Source organism: Eptatretus burgeri, chromosome 12 (assembly GCF_056783735.1).
Source record: "Eptatretus burgeri isolate ZD-2024b chromosome 12, Ebu_testis_v1, whole genome shotgun sequence".
NCBI lineage: Eukaryota > Metazoa > Chordata > Myxini > Myxiniformes > Myxinidae > Eptatretus > Eptatretus burgeri.
This window is the reverse complement of record NC_140972.1, coordinates 85,833,634-85,853,633: the sequence shown is the minus strand read 5'-3', so window position 1 is coordinate 85,853,633 and position 20,000 is coordinate 85,833,634. Positions and strand designations below refer to the sequence as shown.

The following is a 20,000-nucleotide window of genomic DNA, read 5'->3' as shown; positions in this document are numbered from 1 at the left end:
CGTTCTCCCCGTGGCTCGCTGCTGAGACCTTCAAGACTGATCTCGATGGTGAGGATGATCATGTGGATGTACCGTCACTCCATATGTTTGTAACAACTGCCCAAAAATGGAGGCATTTTTGTAATACTCGCCGTCTCTTCGTTCATACGAGAGATTTTTAGAGTAGCACGTTAGAATGTGATGCAATGCACTGCCTGGTAACCAGTCATTGGTTCAAATCCAAAAGCCTTCACTTGACTCTGTTCATTGTGACGCTTTAGATATCTTATTGTGTTTTTCACTATTATGATTTGGACATTGCCATGTGCAAAACAACTCATTTAGTAACTGTGTAGTTCTGGGTTTGATTCCTGGTGAGATCCTTTCCAATTCAATCTGATGTTCTGATGCAGTGGCGGCAGGAAAAAGCTATTTCCTGAAGTATGCTCCTTATTCTGGACTCGCAGACAGTTGTCTCAACAAACTTGTTGGTGTGAAAGATTCCTTATGTCTGTCCCAAGAGTAGACCGTTGGACCCACACCCTCGCCAAATTGCAAACTTCCTGATGAGAGTGTGGGGTTGATCACTTTATTCATTTGGACTGCCAGAGTGGTCTCACAAACCAAATGAAAATCGTAGTGTGTGTGTGTGTGTGTGTGTGTGTGTGTGTGTGTGTGTGTGTGTGTGTGTGTGTGTGTGTACATGTGTATGGGCATGCACATGCACACTTGTGTTTTTGCTTGCTGTTACTTCAACAAAACAATGACAAGTAAACACCTTAACCAAAGGAAAGCACGAAACCTCAGTGTGAAAGGCATTCTCCAAGCTATAGCCACAAGACGGGCGTCTTTATGAATGAAAAGGCACACATAATCTCTTATATCTTCAAACTATACAACATGTACCATTGGTTGTTTATAACCTTCGGTTGTTTTGTGAAAATGGAATGAAGGGGGATCATTCGTTCTGTAACAACCTGGGGATAATGGAGGTCATTGCTTTTTTGGAACCTTTGAAGGTCTGTCAGTAAACGTTGAAGGGAAGAGCCAAAGACTTTACAGGGGGAATTATTTACCATTGATGCTGGGTTCCTGTCACTCGTTACGATCAAGCTAATCTTTCTGGTAAAGGAGGTTCCTTGAATTTTCACAGGGCTTGTTTGCTCCAACCAACCCCAACCCTCCCCCAAAAGCAGTGTGTTGGAGCACCTAGTGTTTTCTCATTTATATCTGTCACCATATTGAAGGTCTCAGCTGACTAAGTTACAATCACAGCGCATCACAGCCATCGAGCACTTTGCCTGTGACGACATCCCATTCTCGGACTCGTCTGAGTGCAAATCAATCCACAACTAACCTTTGTGGGCAGGTTTACACAACCTACTGGGACAGTTTTCCAGAAGTCTATGTGCAATTCAGACCAGAGTAAGCGGTGCCAGACTGTCAGAAGCTTCTTCTTTTTTTTTGTTACTCTTGTGTCCATTGTCTGTATTAGACTCTTTGCTGGCAAGCTTTCTTCCAGCATGTGCCGTGGTTTATCAGTCCCCATCAGCCTCTTGTTGTGGGAACAAAAGCAGAATGGCTGACCATCTGGTCGCTAATAGGAGCCAGCTTTGACAGGCTGTTGCTGTATGAGAAGGCCTCAGATTGCGCAACTCCAAAAACCTGTCTGGGTTCTTGTGATTGTGCTCGAAAAGCAGACTTCGTCACAATATACAGAAAAGAAAGCAATTCAATTTCCCGATAAAGAAGTATAAAATGGTAGAATGCAACTTGTTCTGTTTGATGTTCCCATTTGAGCACTGAGGTTATCATGCTGAGATGAGAGGTTTAATTCCCGTATATTGGGTGTGCGTTGAGTTGTTCATTGTTGACTACGATCCCTGCAATTCATGTGAAAGTACACTGATGTCTCCCTCAAAGCTGAACGATGAGAGGTTAGCCATCAGGTGCGCTTTTCTAGTTTATGGTTTCGTAGTTCATGGTTTTGCATGTCATGTTTTGGTATTTGGTTGATGTAAAGTAAGCGGTTAATATGAAATTACAGTCTTTTTGTTTCAATTGGCATCTATTGAAACTTTTATGAAAATTGCAACACTTTTGACTTTCAGAAATCACCCCCACAAAAGCTAATAGTGATGTGCTAAACACTTGTGGACATTTTGAAATTGAGGAAACTTTGAGCACGAGTTAAAAACAGTGTAAATGGTTAAATTTTCAGTAATTGTACTGACAAAGGCAAAGTACTCGAATATATTGCTGTCACTGACATTTTTGTTAATTTTTTTTTGTTTATTTGCTTGTTTGTTTGTTTCTTAAAATCAATTGTGGTATTGAGTACCCTTTGCTATTATTTAGATTTTGATTGGTTAGAGGCTGGTAGTGGTGAGAAGTTAACACCATATATGTATCACAGAGTCACGGGTGCCTGACCAGCCGAGCTCGCTACACGTGCGCCCTCTTCCAACCAGCATTGTCGTGAGTTGGACCCCTCCTGCAAACCCTGAGCTGATGGTGCGAGGTTACGCCATTGGTTATGGCATTGGTAGCCCCCATGGAAGCATGTTACGCGTCGACAACAAACAGCGTTACTATACCATCGAGAACCTTGGTGAGTAATATCCTCATATTCACATGCAGAATTTGGTAAGGCTGCAAAGAATGGGCATGAACAAGAACATGCAAAAACAAGGCTGTGCTGCATAAATATGTGTGTATATACGAGCATTAAAGCAAGAGATAGAGATATAGCCTACTTCCAGAAAAAGCAAGAAGACAATTATTTCCCAAACTCTTTTATCATTTAATTTCCTTGATGAAACCTTTTAACGTCTCAAAGGCAATGGGATTTTTGACACACCAATATCTCATTAACAGACAAACAAATGGTGTGTGTGTGTGTGTGTGTGTGTGTGTGTGTGTGTGTGTGTGTGTGTGTGTGTGTGTGTGTGTGTGTGTGTGTGTGTGTGTGTGTGTGTGTGTGTGTGTGTGTGTGTGTGTGTGTGTGTGTGTGTGTGTGTGTGTGTTGTACATGAAATGTGATCAAAAAGTTTGGTGAATGCTGGAATAATATTCTTTTCTTCAACATTAAACACCTATATACATTGAATATAAACACTCTTCTTACGTGTCACCCAATACAGACAAGTCTGCCGGTGAGAAAGGATGGATACAAAAGACTTCATACGCATCGAAAATTGAGATCATAATTGGTTTGAGAAATTTATTAAATTTCCCACGCACCCCATAATGGATAAAAGTGGAGTCATTCGGGTGGAAACTCAAAATCACAATTGTATTGAGATATTATAAAACCAGCAAATGTTTCTGCCAAACCCCTGTTTGTGTTTACATCTGGATCGGGAGCAGCTTTATACAGATGTTCTGCCTGAAGAGTAGTTCGGGGACAGACAGACACTCCTGCTTTAATATATATATACATATATATATATATATATATATATATATATATATATATATATATATATATATATATATATATATATATAATAGGGATATATATATATAGGGATATATATATATTCCTATTATATATATATATATATATATATATATATATATATATATATATATATATATATATATATATATATATATAGGGATATATATATATATATATATATATATATATATATATATATATATATATATATATATATATATATATATATATATATATTAACCAAAGGAAAGCACGAAACCTCAGTGTGAAAGGCATTCTCCAAGCTATAGCCACAAGACGGGCGTCTTTATGAATGAAAAGGCACACATAATCTCTTATATCTTCAAACTATATATATATATATATATATATATATATATATATATATATATATATATATATATATATATATATATATATATATATTGTTACGAATTTGGAATTCAATTGCACGCAACATATAGGTTCCCTTAGTCAGCTATGTCGATAAGTGCATGTTCCCTAGATAGATCACCTTCCATTGTTTAAATGTTTTGAAATCGATTGGATGCGCTGCGGATCGATTTAATAGTTAGGGAGCAAACAATGGAGACGTCCCTCCCCTCTTCTGCGAAGAGGAAGAAGAACCCTGCGGTGACGTCAACAACTCCTTCCCACCCGTGGTTGAGCGGGGTTGGATCACGAGGGCATGAGTCATGCCGGGTGCGGGGGAGGGGGTGCAAAGGATAAAGAGGACATCTTTTCTTTGTTCAAGAAAGAGTTCGTAGAAAGTCCCGTGAAAAGAGTTCGTGGGAGTTCGTGGGCTGAGTTCGTGGGAGTCCCATGGCAGAGTTGGTGTGCTGAGTCCCATGGGAGGATTAAGCTTTTTGCTTCGGCAGTTGGGGGAGTCGGGAGGAAGCCAGAAGCCAAGGAGCTGCGTGGAAGTCCGGGCGTCGCGAAGGAGACACGAACTGGAGGCGCAGCCTTGCCTGCTGTGTCGCGCAAACCGCGCATTCGTGTGGAGAGCCGGAGAGAACTCGCCTGCCACACGGAAGGCCCGAGCTCGACCGCGGCTACGCAAGCTGCTGTGGGGACGGGACGTCGCAGGTCGCCCAAGCCAGACACCACGAGGATGCAGGTAACCTGCAACAGTCTCGTGGGACTCATTCGGTCTGCCAAGTCCCACACCATAAAGACCCAAGAGGTCCAGTCTGACCCCATTGCCTTTGATGGTTGGTTTTTCCAACCATCCAACCTTTGATGGATGGTTTTTCCTGCTTTTCTTTCGAATGAATGTTGTTGCGCCGAGTCCCGTAAGTAAAACTGTGTAAGTGACTGTACATTAATAATTGCTTATAGACAGTTGTAGTTCTTTTGTCATTCTTTTGTTGCTTGTATAATTGCATGTGTTTCATTATAATAAATGTCCTTGTGTAAATGTAAACCTGCTCGTTTCGTCCATTCCCTCATTGACTGATCATTTCGTGTGTTGGGAGTTAGAAAGCCGTTGGTTTGCCGTAATAGGGGGACATTTGGACCGACGGTTCTCGGCGATTTTGCCGCTCGGAATCACGTACAGACAGGCTCGCCTCGGCGATTTGTTACGTACGATATCCGTCAAGGGTGGAATACCCCGGTTGTTGGATCACGTGGGTATTTAGGTACATTGACGATTGGCAATCGACCTTACCCCACGTGATCTGCTAATTGGCGTATTTCAGTTCTTGTACAAGGACCCGTCGCTCGGAGTTATCCGGGCGGCGATCTATATTCCGGGCGATCGGTCGGGCTGACTCGACTTGAGGCTCCATTCAGAGTGGTCGGTTGGCGGCTGACCCCCCGGTCTGTAACAACTGGTCGTCAGGAGTGGGGTGTGAACCCATCCACCTCCGTAATTTTGTAGGTTCAAATCTGCAACAACTGGTTGTCAGGAGTGCGATTCGGCCCCCTCCGCCTCCGTAGCAAAATTCACGGAGTCGGATCAGGGGTATACGGAGCAACCCCCCCCCCCCCGTGTCCCCAAATTACGAGACATATAAAAGAGACAGAAGAGGAAGTTAAATTGGTAAAAGGTGGTTTGGTAGAGACTCAAGGGGAGGTAGAGAAGGTTAAGGACGACTTGGAAAAAGCAAAAGACGCGCAAGCACGAATGGAAGGGAAGGTAGAGGATATGAAGGTAGAGTTGGTGGACTGTGTTGAGACCCGGTGTAAGAGGCAGGATGGCCTCCTTATGGAACAGGGGGAGATAATACGCTCCCTCGAGGCAGATAGTAACCAGGTGGGGCCGGTGTCACTGAACGAGGTAAGGGGGTTGCACAACACGGGGGTCTGCATGCCGAGTTTGGGGAGGGCAGAGGCCACGGGGTCTCTTGGCCTAATGCGGGCCCCCGGTATGACTGTTCCTGCGAGTATGCAGAATGCGAGTCTGATGGCATGGGGGAGTAAGCAGGACGGTGCGGAGTGTGCACCGACGCAAACGGGGGTAGTAAACTCCCTGGGCGAATGGCTCGGGCTCTGCGGGGGTAGGGCACTATTGGAATCTGGGGGGGTCCGTCCCTCCATGTGTCTCTCAGGGACTGGGAGGTGGGGTTCGGACCCCAAAAGTCCAGAAGGTGCCACTGCCTCCGTATGATGGGAAGACGGACCTGAGGGCGTATTTGGTTCAGTTTCACTGCGTGGCCAGAGGCAATGGCTGGGACCAGGTGCAGGGCATGGCACAGCTCTTGGCGGCACTGCGCGGTGCGGCATCCGAGGTCTTGACCACGATACCCTTGGAAGGGGCAACACTGGCAGACCTCTATTCGGCCCTAAATAACCGGTTTGGTATGGAACAGCAGAGCGAGCTTGTTAAGGCTCATCTCAGTGGGTGCAAACGACACCCCCATGAGACGATGGGAGAATTGGCGCACGATATTCGCCGTGCGGTGGGGATCGCACACGCGAATATGGCGCCGGAGTACCGGGAGGAGCTCGCCCTGGACCATTTTGTCCGGGCGCTTGCGGGCACCGATATCGCGTCAATACTGACCACATGGCGCCCGGAGAACCTCCAGAAGGCGGCTGACACTGCAGCCCGTTGGGAGGCATGAAGGTTGCTGGCTGGAGGGGCTGGGCGACATACAATGGCAATCCGGCAGGTGGGCCCCGTGGACGACGGTGCGCTGGGAGCCGGGGCGACCCTGGGCAACCAGGCGCGGTTGGAAAAGATGGTCCAGGGCCTGATCGACCGTCGGCTCGAGAGATCTAGGGAGAAGCGGTCAGGCTCAGGAAGGGCGGGGGATGGGCCATCAGGGGTACCCCAATTCAGAACAAGAGGGGGTATAATTCAGAGTACCGGAGGCGCACACCTTATCAGGCAAAGTGTTTTAACTGTTGCAAGGAGGGCCACCTGCAGTGGCATTGTAACGCCCCACGCAGGGAAGAGCAACGGCCCCCCGGATCACCAACTCCACCCCAGACCGATCGGAGTAGCCGGAGCTGGAACAGCCGCCCCCGCAGAGGTGTAAGGCTCGCAGAGCCTTCCTGCGAGTACACGAGCCCCAGGCAAGGGGTGGAAGACCCCCCTGCTTGGGGGCGCAGGAACTACTAGTTAGGAGGATGGGTTAGAGTTAGTTAGACCGGCTTCATGGGGATATGGGTTGTACCTCATGGAGCCTGTGGAATGGATTCGTTAGAGGGATTTTAGTTTAGATTTAGGAAATGGAATTTTTGGATTTTGGAGACACGGACAGACTGGAAATGTGTAGTAGAAACGTAGCTTAGCTTCGTAGAGTAAATGGAACGTGCATTAGTTTTAAGGGATGACGAGGGAGCACGAGTTAGTCAGGGGATTTAGTTAGAAGGATGGCAGTGTAGAGTATTGGTGTGAGTTGCGAAATGGAAAGTGTGTGAGGAATGCGTGTGGGACAGTGGGCCCAAGTGTGCGAGTGGAGCGAATGTGGTATGCATGGTGCGAATGACTGGTTGGGGGAAGGAGTGATTCCCACCCAAGTGACCCCGGGGTCAGTTTAATGTTAGCTCGTGGGTTATTCAAATTTACTAACAGGAGGTCGTTTTGTTGTTGGTGTCGAGAGAAGGCACGAAACCCGTTTGGAGGGGTGCAAGAGTTCATGGACCGGCTGGGAGCGTGGCTGTGGAAAGTTGAGTTTTCTTTAGTGGGCACCCCAGGCGCCGGACGCGTCGGCCAGAGTAGGCCAAGGGCCCAAGAGGGGCCGGGATAGAGTAGTGGGCACGGGCAACCCGTCGGAAACGGGACCCGTAGCACCAGAATGCCACAGGGGCAGTGTACTGGCACGGGAGACCCTCGGAAAGGGACCCGGGGCATCAACACGCCACGTGGGCATCGGAAGAGGGGCAATGCCAGAAAGGGCAACCCCCCGCATTGTAGGGAGCAGCTAGGCTCGGAGGCAGCCTGCGGGCCTGGGGGTGCCATGGTTAGGGTTCGGCAGAGGGGGAGTTCCTGCCAGTTGAGCCACGCTGCCCAGTCAGGAAATTGTGCGAGGGCACGTATGAAAATTTGAGGGCAAGGCCCAAATTTATAATGGAAACCAACACAGGCGATGGGAATCATGGTATTTAGAGCCAATAGTTTTAAAGTGTGAGGCGTTTTTGGAAAGCCCCGGGGTAGTTTCAGGTTAATGAATGTTAGGGTAGATAGGAGATGTACCCCTTCGCACTATCCATCGCTTCGCTCGTTGTAGGCCGCTGGACTCACCTTGGTAGATCGCTTAACTCTGAGGAGGACATTCTGAGGCTTCGTTGGGCCTCGAGACAGGACGCTAGTCTCTCCCTATTCCCCTCCAGAGAGGGAACGTAGGGGTTGGGAGTAGGCCAGGTGGACATGATAGGCTAGCCGGACAAAGACAATAAAGGGGGTGAGGGAGTCAATTATAAAAGGGAAATAAAATAAGAGGGGCTAAATTTTGTTAGGGTTTTGTGGCAAATTAAGGGAGCGGGTATGGACAGAGACAGGCAAAGGCGATAGAGTGAGGGGAGACAGCAGGCTAGGTCCGAGCCCGCCTTCAGAGCGGCCGCACCACTGCACTCCCTCCAGACCTGATGGAACCACACCAGAGGCCGGCCAGCTTCACCTGCCGGCCTGTTGTGCTGCAGCTGCCTGTTCTGCATGGGCTTACCTTGCCATGCCTAGTTGCCTGCCTCTGCCATGACTCCATGCCTGCTAGCCCTTGTTTGCGTTTGCCCCTGTGTCCATCCATCACCATGCGTGCCAGGACCATCCAGTTTTGTGAGGACTGCCCTGCAGGCAGCCTGTGCATCCAGTCCAGTTTTTGTGTTTTGCGACCATCTCCATCCATTCCCCTGCACCAAAGACTTTGCTATGACTTTTGCCTTTCCCCTTTCACAAATCACAAGTCCTGTGCCATGGTTAGTGCAATGTAATAGATAAGTTAAGATTATAAATACGTGGAACCCCACCTGCATGTTTGTTTTAGCACTGGCAATTTTAGTTAAGTTGTCCGAATGAGTCTGAGAGTTTGTTTAGTTAGTTACGCAGCGCATTCGATTATTTATTTTTGGGACACGCATAAAGAAATGTCGCACTCAGGGATCCGAAGGTAGAACGTACTAGGGGAAAACTTACACATGCTGGTCACACGAAAATTTGACGACTCGGGACGAGTCTGTAAAAATGGGAGGGGGTAGTGTTACGAATTTGGAATTCATTTGCACACAACATACAGGTTCCCTTAGTCAGCGATGTCGATAAGTGCATGTTCCCTCGATAGCTCACCTTCCATTGTTTAAATGTTTTGAAATCGATTAGATGCGCTGCGGATCGATTTAATAGTTAGGGAGCAAACAATGGAGACGTCCCTCCCCCTCTTCTGCGAAGAGGAAGAAGAACCCTGCGGTGATGTCAACAACTCCCTCCCAGCCGTGGTTGAGCGGGTGGTGGATCACGATGGCATGAGTCACGCCGGGTGCGGGGAAGGGGGTGCAAAGGATAAAGAAGACATCTTTTCTTTGTTCAGGAAATAGTTTGTAGAAAGTCCCGTGAAAAGAGTTCGTGGGCTGAGTTCGTAAAAGGGTCCCGTGGTAGGGCTGAGTTCGTGGGAGTCCCGTGGCAGAGTTCGTGTGCTGAGTCCCATGGGAGGAGTATGCTTTTTGCTTCGGCAGTTGGGGGAGTCAGGGGGAAGCCAGAAGCCAAGGAGCTGCGTGGAAGTCCGGGCGTCGCGAAGGAGACGCGAGCTGGAGGCGCAGCCTTGCCTGCTGTATCGCGCAAAGCGCGCGTTCGTGCGGAGACGGCCGGAGAGAGCTCGCCTGCCACACGGAAGGCCCGAGCTCAACCGCGGCTACGCTAGCTGCCGTGGGGAAGGAGCATCGCGGGTCGCCCAAGCGCGTTCGTGTGGAGAGAGCCGGAGAGAGCTCGCCTGCCACACGGAAGGCCCGAGCTCGACCGCGGCTACGCAAGCTGCTGTGGGGACGGGACGTCGCGGGTCGCCCAAGCCAGACACCACGAGGGTGCAGGTAACCTGCAAGGGTCTCTTGGGACTCATTCGGTCTGCCAAGTCCCATGCCATAAAGACCCAAGAGGTCCAGTCTGACCCCATTGCCTTTGATGGTTGGTTTTTCCAACCATCCAACCTTTGATGGATGGTTTTTCCTGCTTTTCTTTCGAATGAATGTTGTGGCGCCGAGTCCCGTAAGTAAAACTGTGTAAGTGACTGTACATTAATAATTGCTTATAGACAGTTGTAGTTCTTTTGTCATGCTTTTGTTGCTTGTATAATTGAATACGTGTTTCATTTTCATAAATGTCCTTGCGTAAATGTAAACCTGCTCGTTTCGTCCATTCCCTCATTGACTGAACATTTCGTGTGTTGGGGGTTAGAAAGCCGTTGGTTTGCCGTAATAGGGGGACATTTGGACCGACGGTTCTCGGCGATTACGCTGCTCGGAATCGCGCACGGACAAGCTCGCCTCAGCGGTTTGTTCTGTGCGAGATCCGTCGAGGGTGGAATACCCCGTTAGTTGGATCACGTGGGTATTTAGGTCCATTGACGATTGGCAATCGACCCTACCCCACGTGATCTGCCGATTGGCATATTTCGATTCTTGTACAAGGACCCATCGCTCGGAGTTATCCGGGCGGCGATCTATATTCCGGGCGATCGGTCGGGCTGACTCGACTTGCGGCTCCGTTCAGAGCAGTCGGTTGGCGGCTGACCCCCCGGTCTGTAACAATATCTATGTATATTGTCCCATATTACATATAGTGTATATATAGTGTTGAGTGTCCCAACGAGAACCTCAACACTCTCACAACCAAAACCTCATCATACCCAACCCGGACACAAAACCAGCCGTGTTCGTACCCCCAGAAACACAAAAACAACAAGTGCGCACACGTGCTCACCCACACACGTACAACACCAGATCACATGTAAGGAAAAACAAAAAAGAGCAGAGCACCCCTTCAATGATGTGATTTGATGTTTGTTTTTCCTTTTGTAAAATAAAAATAAAAAACACTCCTCCATTTGATCTCGAGCGCCAGCACGTGACCTGAAATTGGCAGTCGTATCGAAATAAAAACCGGACACGTGCCGTGGCCCGGGGTCTATTGTGTCTGATGAAGCCGGCTGTGAAGCCGGTGAAACGTTGCCCTGAGACCGGGTCTGCTCTCGCTTTGTTGCTCAAATTAGCGGAGTCGATCGAGTTTTTACCTTTGGTTGGAAGTGCCTTCTTGTTTTAAAGAAAAATGTATATATGTATACAGTCAACCCCTGCTTTATCGCGGTTGACCTATCGCTCCCCCGGTTCATCGCGGGTTTTCCCTTGGAACGTAACTAATTTTTTCTTCGGATTCCCCCGGTACATCGCGGTAATAATATATAAAATATAAATTATTTAAGCAATAAATTATAGCGCGTGGTGCTCGACCAGTCACACAACGCACGAGACAAAGTTTCGCTTGTGAACTTCGAATATTTTCTACGTTTTTTTTCTCCAAGCCCGACAATGCCGCCCAAACGCCCTGCAAATTCTAAGGCTTCTGGCAAGGAACCGAAGCGTCAGAGGAAGGTCCTGACGCTCCAGGAGAAGGTTAAGGTGCACGATATATGCTTCGGGAAGGAAAAAGGTTTGCCGCCATTGGACGAGCACTGCTCGTACCCAGCACCTCAAAACCAACCAGACCAGACGAGTCGATCTCCAGCACCTCAAACCCAATCACTGCCAAACCGACCAGACCAGACGAGTCGATCTCCGGCACCCCAAACCCAATCACTGCCAAACCGACCAGACCAGACTAGTCGATCTCAGGCACCTCAAACCCGATCACTCCCAAACCGACCAGACCAGACGAGTCGATTTTTTGGGGGGGCGTCCATTCATCGCAGATTTTCACTTCGCGTGGGGAGGTTTGGAACGTAACCCCCGCGAGAAACGGGTGATTACTCTATATGTATGTATGTATATATGTATATATGTATATCCCAAGGATCCAAAGCCGCCACCCTCACCACTAAGTCAACACCAGGCTCACATATCTACCCGGGTGGACAGGATGGAAAATGAACAAGATTAGATATGTGAGAAAACTAAGTGCTCAGGACTTTTGACTAACGCCAGGGTATGGAACACAGGACCTCTGGCTAACCATGCCAGTGATCTGCCAACTGAGCCATTTGAGCAACAACCCAAAAACACTCAATCCTCCCACATATAGCCTCTCTTCACCAAAGCACTGACACAGGTAGCCAGAAGTCCTGGGTTCGATATCCAATCTGAGCAGTTAATTTACTCACATATCTAAACTTGGTGATTTTTTTTTCATCCTGTCCACCCAGGTAGATATGTGAGCCTGGTGTTGGCTTCGTGGTTAGGGTGGAGGCTTGGGATCCTTGGGTCCTGAGTTCAAACCCCGTTGGCCACTGAATTAATACACCAGGGGGTTGACTCAGCCTGCATCCTTCTGAAGTCAGCGAAATGAGTACCAGTGTGTACTGGTAGAGGGGCACTGCATCAGCGACACAGTCGCGCTTTCAAGAAATGAGACCTACCCTGGCAGCTAAGCTGCCATATGCAAGAAGAGGAAGGTAGATATGTAATATCCCCTGTGGTGTCAGATATGCACACTTACAAAACTCTGCGCTGTCTCGCCTGGGTTTCGCATCTCAACCAAGTTATAAATTGTCATCCTGCTGTTTCGCAGGCAGGGAAATCAACCAATGTATGTGTCATCCCTCTGATGGACATTGAACTGGGTGTTGCATCTGCTACCATTAGTTGGTAGACATTAAATATCCCACAGTTTTGTCCATGAAGAGTATGTGAAGTATGACCAGCACCCTGGCTAAATTCCAAATTCCTGCCCTACCTACTTCTGGGTAAGTAACACAAACCACCGAGTGTAATCCTGGGCATGAGTCTGGCAGCATCGAAACTTTAAAACTGTCTTTTGGCAGAACATCAGAAGTATATACATATATATATATATATATATATATATATATATATATATATATATATATATATATATATATATATATATATATATATATATATATATATATATATATATATATATATATATATATATATATATATATATATATATATATATATATATATATATATATATATATATATATTTTGGGGTGTGTGTGCCATTCTTTGAGGTGAACACCATACAGATGAAGAGTTAATTTGTTTTATTTTAATGTTCTTCTTGAATTGCAGAATGACTGAGGATAATTAATTTCACATGACATGAACTGGGGTTACTAGTTAGTGAGGAATAATTAATGTAATTGTGTGGTTATAAATGTTAATTGTGCGAGGTGCTGCATGAGGAACAAGATTTCTGCATTTGTGAGCATTCAGCACAGATTGGCAGCTGGATCGGACAGTACCTCACACGCAATGGGGGACAGACAATGCATAACATATTAGTTGAGAAATTCATGTTTATTCATGGCATGGCCTGTCCCAATCTATTTCACAAGTCCTTTCTCTTTGCATATTGTTCCAAAATCTCTTCTCTCTCTCTCTCTCTCTCTCTCTCTCTCTCTCGCTCTCGCTCTCGCTCTCGCTCTCGCTCTCGCTCTCGCTCTCGCTCTCTCTCGCTCTCTCTCTCTTCCTCCCCCCCCCACTCCATCTGACAATTTTCCCCTCTATTTTGGTCTTGCTCCATCCCACACTTTTTTCTCCCACTCCATCTCACAATTGCCCTTCTGTTTGTCAAATTTTATCGCACATTATCCATGTGTTTTTTTTTTTTCTGTCTAACTTCATATTGCCTCCTTTAGGTAATGTATGGAATTCTAGCTTTTTCCAGAATTCCGCTTTTGTAATCAGGATGTAAAATAATTATTCAATGATATGTCAGACACTGACTGACCATTTAATTTCAAATGGTTGACTTGCAGCTCCTCTTTTGTAGACAATAATATCTTTCCACCATGAAGAGTAGTGCTAAAAAACGTCAAGTTTTTTTCTTGTTTTTCTATATCAATGATTATTGGCATTTTAACTTGAACAGAAATAATTGTCTTCAAGTGTAGTACACTTCTCATAAAACATACCTGCTGGTTTTATGCCCACAGAGCCAAGTTCACAATACGTCATCTCCCTGAAAGCTTTCAACAACATGGGGGAAGGAGTTCCGCTGTACGAGAGTGCAATGACACGTGCTATGTCCGGTATGCATGGTTGCCAGGCAGGGTGGTCTCTACTAATCGGAACTTCGAGTCCTCGATTTGCATTACAGACTTGCCTAAGTCTTCCCACTTAGCTGTGCACATGCCTTGTAAACTCCGAGGAACTCAAGTGGTTTCACGGATCCCCATTGGGTGAAAAATCAGCGTGAGCCTGACACTGATCTGCTGGGCCATGTGGCCTTGCCAAATAGATGACAAAATGGTCACTCCTTTAGCCTTGAAAGAGGAAAATGGAATTTGGTTTTTTTAGCACCTCCTTCATCTGTTATGTGTGGTGTTGTTTCAAAATTCCTTATACATTTATTGGAAGAAGTGCCCTTTATTATTTTGAGATTTTAATTTTGTTATTTTCATGTTATTGTTATTACATTTTGTCACCTTATGCTTCAACTCAAACACTAACTGCATGCTAAATAATTCTACTGAAGAAGCTTAACACCTCCAAATGTGTAATTGCATCTGCCTTAAGTTAGCATCTCATGGCTTTTCTGCATGAAATTTTAACAAATGCTTTAACATTGCTGTCTCTTTGCTTGTATTTCTTCTAACAGAACTTACTTATCTCGTTTTTTTCTTTCTGTGTGTCTTTTTGTGCTGTCCTTCTCCCTTACCACTGAACCATGTGCTTCCGTATTGGATGTTCTACTTTCACCTCTTCGTGCATTACCCTTTTGCTTTTCTTGGCCTTCCTGTGAATACTGCCACGCCATCATTTTCTGCATATGTACATTCAATCCCGACATTGCTTCGTGGTTCTCTTGCCTTCTGGCGGGGTGATGTCAATAGACCCCTTGGAACCACCAGAACCCGAATGGTTTGAATCATTACCTGAATCTTTCACGGCAGTCCCCGAGCCCCCGATTCACATGCTGCCCCCCGTGGGGGTCCAAGCCAGCGTCGTCTCCCATGACACCATCCGCCTCACCTGGGCTGACAACTCACTGCCACGCAATCAGCGTATACCTGATGCCCGTTACTACACTGTCCGTTGGAAGACTTACTTTCCAGCCAACACCAAATACAAGGTATTCTCCAGCCTACCCAATGATGCCTCTCCTCTTAACTGTGAAGTTATGGTCACTGTTCAAGAGTGTCAAGGTTAAAACCAGTAAGATAAAAGCAGTCATCGTGTCAGACAATTTATGCTTGTCAGACAATTTATGCAAGAAGAGAAAGGTAGATATGTAATATCCCCTGTGGTGTCAGATATGCACACTTACAAAACTCTGAGCTGTCTAGCCTGGGTTTCGCATCTCAACCAAGCTATAAATTGTCATCCTGCTGTTTCGCAGGATAATATATCTACCCGGGCGGTAGATATCACCACTTCATGCTTTATATTTCCCACTATCCAAGTAAACCTGAGCCAGATTCAGTGCTCAATATGAGGAAGCCAACAGGCATTTATTATGGCTGGCAATGCCTGCCTGGTGTTGGCTTTGCCTGGTGTTGGCTTAGTGGTTATGGTTGAAGCCTGGTGTTGGCTTAGTGGCTATGGCGGCGGCTTGGGATCCTAGGATCCTGAGTTCAAGCCCCGTTGGGCCGCTGAATTAATACACCAGGGGGTTGACTCAGCCTGCCATCCTTCCGAGGTCGGCAAAATGAGCACCAGTGTACTGGTAAGGGGACACTGCATCAGCGGCAAAAAGCCGCGTCCGAAACAATGATGCAACCAGCAGCCACAGGCTGCACTCGATAGCCAGCCAGTGGTCATGGTGGTGGGCTTGGGATCCTGGGATCATAAGTTGGCGTTGGCTATGCCTGGTGTTGGCTTAATGGTTAGGGTGGTGGGCTTGGGATCCTAGGATCAAAAGTTCAAATCCCACTTGGCTGTTGAAGTAATACCAGGTGGGGTTGACTCTGCCTGTCATCCTTCTGAGGTCGGCAAAATGAGTGCCAGCATGCTGGTATCCTGTCGGAGTTGTGACCCGTCCAGGATTGTGCCCAATAGCCAAGGATACTGCTGAGGCAGCACCAACGCTCTGCACAGAGTATGGTCCCAATGGATGGATGGATGATGTTGTATACACATCTCTTCCCCTTCTGTAAAATTCATGTTTAGTACCTTAGACCTGTAGAAAAAGTGTGAAGGTATTTTTGAAGTGGCACTTTAGAGCAGTTTTCATGGGATACCGTCATCATGTATGGCTGTTTTAGTTTGATGCCAAATGTACACTAAGTTTTAAATTTACATCGATTTGTACTTGCATGCATTGAAATCAAGACCTTTAAATGCTGGGCATGTTTCATTTAAAACACAGTGGGTTCAAATTTTATCAGTCATAAAAAGCAATTTGCTTTGACACTCAATAAGTTTTTGCGAAGTTGCGGATGGGACGGAACGTTGAGGAGAAAAGCATGGCTAATGTCCTCGGCTGAGTGCTGTTGAAGCTAAGATGTGAATTTGTGAACACGGGCCTACCTTATGAAGTCACAAAGCATCCCTCAATCGGTTCAATATCCACGCAAACCCATGTAAAAAGTCGTTGTTATTTGAATCCTTTTCATGTCAAATGTTGTTGGGTCGGACTGCATATTAAAGGAAAACAAATAGGAATAGATTGTTATGAATATTAACACATATTATATTTGTTTAATTCAATGTATTTGGTGCACAAGATAAACATCCTTTATTGGTTGGAGTTGTTTTGCTTTTTGTAACACATTATTGTTTAGCATTTCACATCGATAACATCAGAGGATCAGTCGATATTCTCAATAAATTTGAATTACACCTGAAGTTTAGCATTTTGACTTCCTTGTAATTTTATCCATTATTTCATGATTCTTTATTCTTCTTCTTTTTTGCATCATGTACTCTTCAAAATACATAATGATCTCGTCTTACATTTAATACTGTTTGCACCAAACAGTTCAACAAAATGAAAAGTGTTATTCTGAACAACTGTAATTTTCCATACAAAGGATTATTTGGCCTGGATAGCCAAGAGGTATGCACACTGGCCTCTATCTGAGCAGTCATACATAGGTTCAAATCTCGACCCAGCTATAAACTGCCGTTATGGTATTTCGTAGGCTGGGCGACTCATCAATGTGTGTGCCATGCATTGAATGGATGTTAAGCAGGACGAACCATCTGCAGCACTGGTTGTTGATGGACAGTAAAGATGTGTTTCATAAAGTGCAGCTGAGTTATTGCCTGCAGCCTGAACAATTTCCAAATCCCTGCACCTTCCTTTTCCCTCTATACAAGATTGATGTTTATGGAAGAATGCGATGACAACAGGAGGAATAGCAATGTACTGAAAGTGGTGTAATAGTTGGACATAATAAGCAAGAGAATGAATAAACATAGTGAGAAACTGATGAGAGGAGGGGGAGAGGAAACGTGGTAATTCGTAAGAGGTTTGGGTTGAATAAGGTGAAGGGGGTAAAAAAAAAACATTACGAGTCGAGATGGGGGATTACATTCAATTTTCATTTTGTTAAAAAAAAACGAAGTAATAAAAGAGTATGGAACATTCAGATTGAATTCAGTTGAACACCAGGCATGGTCAGCTAGTTTGTGTACGACTTGGGTCAAAAAACGTTTTGGCTGATACCGCATTAAGTTGGCATTAGTTGTGGCCACTCAAAAGTAGTTTTCTTCGTCCTAGACCAGGTAAAGGCAACATTTGCCACCACTTGCTTGTACTCGCTTAACCAAACACTAGTCCTTCAAAAACAGGATCTGATGGTGTAATACTCGTAGCTTCATTCTTGGAGTCATTTGGAAAGTCAGGATTCCTTTTTCTTTATTAACTTTTCCAGGCATGAATAAATCTGTAAATGGTTCATAGTAAAAAGCACTGAAACTTCAGAGAGGCTGTGAGCCGTTGTGTGCTGAAGATGGTTGCTGCGGTTCCTACCTCTCGGCTATTTTATGACCAAACTGATCTTTGATGCTTCATTTCAAACAACCTCTCCTCTCTCTTTCACTCACTCTATAGATGGCCAACAGCACGGTCCTCAGCTACCTGGTGATGGGTCTAAAGCCCAGCACATTGTATGAATTTGCCGTAATGGTGACCAAGAATCGCAGAGCCAGCACGTGGAGCATGACCGCACATGGCACCACACTTGAGATTGGTATGGCCATTTGCTTGCTGCTCTTTACACTTTGGACACTTACAAATGGGGTACTTACAGTGTGATTATCTGTGGAGGAGGGAAGAAGTGAACCGACTTCCAGAGATCAGTATTTACAATGAAGCAAATACGACTCTGGCACAACAGGAAGTCAAAGAAATACATCATTGACAATTGTTCGCAAACTTAGCAAGAAGCTCGTGTAATTGTCATTTTTGTGGCTGATTGGACACCGGGAGGGAGGCAGAAGAAGAGTGTGGGCTCTGTGCAGTGTAACAGATGCAAGCAATTACATGTTGCAGCATTGATTTATTGCCTTCCTTCCACATTGCGAGTACATTTTAAGTATGGACTTTCGGATGTCGTCATGCGATATTACGCTTGCCTGCGCCGATGTCCTCACCGAATGTCTCCCCATTTTTCATTGCGTACTTATTTTAATAATGCTTCATCTCAGATATAATGCCTCAAAAATATCCTCTCTGTTTTGATCCGATTTTTGAAGCAATGTTTAGTTGCATGGATCTAAAGAAAATTCGATAATATTATCTGTTTTAGGTTTGCAGTTTTCAATCCTTGATTGCTTTATATTTCCCACTATCCAAGTAAACCTGAGCCAGTGGTGGGCAAACCATCCAGGTGCCTCATGTGGATTAACTTCAATAATTGTGAACAAATATGATGACTGGGTTTGTGATATCATGAATGTTTCTGGTCAGGTGCAACCAATGGCTGGAATTTGCTTTCAATATGCTGATGATAGCTCCATGAAATAACCTTTTTTATTTTCAAGAATGGATTCCATAATAGATAACATTTACAACCATTATGTGCCCCATTCCTACCACTGCGTCAGTGACATGCTATTTAACTTCTTGATAAGAATAAGAATAATACTAGAGAGCATTAATTGCTGGTGACAACTTATATATTTTCTCACACAACACAAAGGTCCTTTCTTAAAATGATGGCCAGATCAGCAGGTGAACTCCAAACATGAGTTTATTTCACAGTTGTAGCACAAGCGGGAAACTTCAACACTTTGAGGTGGCACAGAATAACGTCAATTAAAGCAAACCATATATATATATATATATATATATATATATATATATATATATATATATATATATATATATATATATATATATATATATATATATATATATATATATATATATACATACACTCAGAAAGAGAGATCATTCCAGAAACTTGCAAGAATTTTATTAATCTGTTCGTGAACCAGAAAGTTCCCATTCTCTCATGTTCCAATTCCATGAGCCTAAACGGTAACTCCAACATTTTAACTACCTTTTGACACGACTCATCATTCAGATTAAACATCCCGCTTTCGCAAACATTACTCAGTCATATGTTACAAACAATTTGTTCCAAGTCAAACTTTATAATTGATCGGTAAAAAGCGGCAATTTAATGTTTGATTATCACTGGACAGACTGTCCGTCAGCATCATCTGAAGTATCACTGGACAAACAGCTTTTGGAAAACCCCGAATTTCTTCCTGAAAACTCCAAATCATTCGCTGTATAATCGCTTGAATCGTCGCTGTTTTTGTAATCACTCATGTCCTCTTGATGTCACCATTTTAAAAATGCTTACAAAACCACACTCCACAAACGTGAATTAATTTTGGCCAAGAAAACATCCACCTTACAAACAAGCTTTTAATGTGATACATTTGAAACCAATCATTGAAGACCATGCTAAACAATAGATTGTTGAACAATGACGCAGGCCATGAGCGTGGCCAACAGCATGCAAACAGTGAAAGCTCTTCACCT

The 20,000-nt window shown here is 45.1% G+C and overlaps 1 protein-coding gene across 1 annotated transcript in view; it reads left to right on the top strand.

Moving 5' to 3' along the window:
* Window positions 1-20,000, top strand: part of LOC147016037 (neogenin-like) — a 557,153-nt gene that overhangs the window by 419,630 nt on the left and 117,523 nt on the right. The window contains exons 13-17 of the mRNA XM_085849139.1: window positions 1-48; window positions 2,396-2,590; window positions 13,993-14,088; window positions 14,893-15,131; window positions 18,057-18,195. The exon at window positions 1-48 is cut by the window's left edge and continues 145 nt beyond it. Of these exons, the coding sequence (XP_085705265.1) occupies window positions 1-48; window positions 2,396-2,590; window positions 13,993-14,088; window positions 14,893-15,131; window positions 18,057-18,195 (717 nt within the window). The remainder of the gene's footprint in view (window positions 49-2,395; window positions 2,591-13,992; window positions 14,089-14,892; window positions 15,132-18,056; window positions 18,196-20,000) is intronic.